The sequence below is a fragment of the Malurus melanocephalus genome, unplaced genomic scaffold (genome assembly GCF_030028575.1).
Source record: "Malurus melanocephalus ecotype Western Australia unplaced genomic scaffold, MMel_1.1 scaffold_2385, whole genome shotgun sequence".
In the NCBI taxonomy this organism is placed as follows: domain Eukaryota; kingdom Metazoa; phylum Chordata; class Aves; order Passeriformes; family Maluridae; genus Malurus; species Malurus melanocephalus.
In genome coordinates, this window is record NW_026625617.1 from 4,322 (window position 1) to 6,751 (window position 2,430).

The window sequence follows — 2,430 nt, forward strand, 5'->3', positions numbered from 1 at the left end:
GGGGGCGTGGCCGATGGTTCTGGCTCAGCTCAGGGGGGGATTAAGGGGCCACCCCAGGGACCCCTCCCCAAAAACCCCCCAGAGCCACTCGGGCCTGTGTGACCCCTTTATTTACACTTTGGGGGGGCTCTGCCCCCCCCAGCACCTTCTGACCCCCCCCCAAATAAATACCCCACTCAAATAAATACACTCTGGAATAAATACAAATAAAATAAATATAAACACCCCAAAATAAATAAAACCACCCCAAAATAAATATAAACCACCCCAAAATAAATATAAACCACCCCAAAATAAATAAAACCCTCCCCAAGTTAATATAAACCCCCCAAAAATAAATATAGCCCCCCTCAAAATTGATATAAATACCCCAAAGTTAATATGAACACCCCAAAGTAAATATAAACCCCTCCTAAATAAATACATTTCCCTCCAAAATAAATATAAATACTCCCAAAATAAATATAAACCTCCCCCAAAATAAATATAAACATTCCTAAATCAATATAACCCCCCCAAAGAAATATAAACCGCCCCAAAATAAATATAAACACCCCCAAATTAATATAAATCCTGTGTCCAGCCCATCTGACCCCAAATCCCAATCCTAGTCCCAGTATCAGACATAAGCCGACTCGCTGGACTGAATCCTGCCCATCTGACCCCAATCCCAGTCCCAGTCCCAATCTCAGTCCTAGTCCCAGTCTCAGACATAGGCCGACTCGCTGGACTGAGTCCTGCCCAGTGCTGATCCCAATCCCAAATCCAGACCCCAAACCCCAGTCCTAGTCCCAGTTTCACACATAAGCCGACTCGCTGGACTGAGTCCTGCCCATTTGACCCCAATCCCAGTCCCAATCTCAGTCCTAGTCCCGGTATCACACATAGGCCGACTCGCTGGACTGAGTCCTGCCCAGTGCTGATCCCAATCCCAAATCCAGACCCCAAACCCCAATCCTAGTCCCGGTATCACACATAGGCTGACTCGCTGGACTGAGTCCTGCCCATCTGACCCCAATCTTAGTCCCAGTCTCAGACATAAGCCGACTCGCTGGACTGAGTCCTGCCCAGTGCCGGTACCGGCGCCGGCGCCGCCGCGGGCGGTTCCTTTTTCCTGGCGTCGCTCAGGGATTTGCGCCGCGCCCGCGCTCCCCGCACGGCCGCCCGCACTTTGCGCCAGCCCAGGTGGTTGAGCTCGGCCAGGTTGAGCAGGACGCAGACSCCGGAGACGGCGAACATGAACACCAGGAACACGGTTTTCTCGGTGGGCCGCGACACGTAGCACTCCACCTCCTTGACGCACGGGTAGCGGTCGCACTCGAAGATGGCCGGAACGTTGAAGCCGTAGAGGAAATACTGCCCGCCCAGAAATCCGATCTCCAGCGCGTTGCGGAACACCACCTGCATCACGAGAGCCCAAAAAAAACAAGCAACACCCCCATGATCAGCAAATCCCAATTTTATTTCCAGTCCTCTGCATTTTTATAATCAATATAAGCTCATATATATTGCAAAAGCGTAGCTCAGCATTGGACAATAAAATACCGGTCAATCCCACCCTTATGTGCTCATTTCTTCACACCTTTGCTGACTTTGGGTAATAATAACGATCACCCCCATATTGCAATTACAATTCCTCTTTTTTTGGATAATTTTATCTTTCTCACATACAATAATGGTCAATCCCACCCCTATGTGCTCATTTCTTCACACCTTTGCTGACTTTGGCGAATAATAACGATCACCCCCATATTGCAATTATGACTCCAATCCCAATCCAGACCCCAAACCCCAGTCCTAGTCCCAGTATCAGACATAGGCCGACTCGCTGGACTGAGTCCTGCCCATTTGACCCCAATCCCAGTCCCAGTCTCAGTCCCAGTCCCAGTATCACACATAAACCGACTCGCTGGACTGAGTCCTGCCCATCTGACCCCAATCCCAATCCCAGTAATTTTTGATAATTTTATCTTTCTCACATCCTCATTCACTTCCTGCTATTGTATAGAGACTGGGATTGGGATTGGGATTGGGATTGGGATTGGGATTGGGATTGGGATTGGGATTGGGATTGGGATTGGGATTGGATTGGGATTGGGATTGGGATTGGGATCGGGGTCAGCACTGGGCAGGACTCAGTCCAGCGAGTCGGCCTATGTGTGAGACTGGGACTAGGACTGGGATTGGGGTCAGATGGTCAGGATTCAGTCCAGCGAGTCAGCCTACACACTGTCCTTAAAGTCCCCTCTAGCTTAATTCTAACTCAATTAGCTGAAATTCATCACGCCCTCCATTCCTCAACAACCATTCCCCAACAACATTCCCCAACAACCACTCCTCAACAACATTCCCCAACAACCATTCCTCAACAACCATTCCCCAACAACCACTCCTCAACAACCACTCCTCAACAACCATTCCCCAACAACC

The 2,430-nt window shown here is 49.5% G+C and overlaps 2 protein-coding genes across 2 annotated transcripts in view; one reads left to right on the forward strand and one right to left on the reverse strand.

The window, feature by feature from the left end:
- NOP53 (NOP53 ribosome biogenesis factor) overlaps positions 1 to 906 on the forward strand; it is a 4,245-nt gene extending 3,339 nt beyond the window's left edge. Inside the window, exon 5 of the mRNA XM_057388724.1 lies at positions 889 to 906. Coding sequence (XP_057244707.1) covers positions 889 to 906 — 18 coding nt within the window. The remainder of the gene's footprint in view (positions 1 to 888) is intronic.
- LOC130587754 (gap junction delta-2 protein-like) lies at positions 24 to 1,482 on the reverse strand (the record flags this gene model as incomplete). Its single annotated transcript, XM_057388726.1, has 1 exon — positions 24 to 1,482. A coding segment is annotated over one exon (450 nt), but the record flags the coding sequence as incomplete, so codon positions are not given.
- Between the last annotated feature and the right edge of the window lie 948 nt (positions 1,483 to 2,430).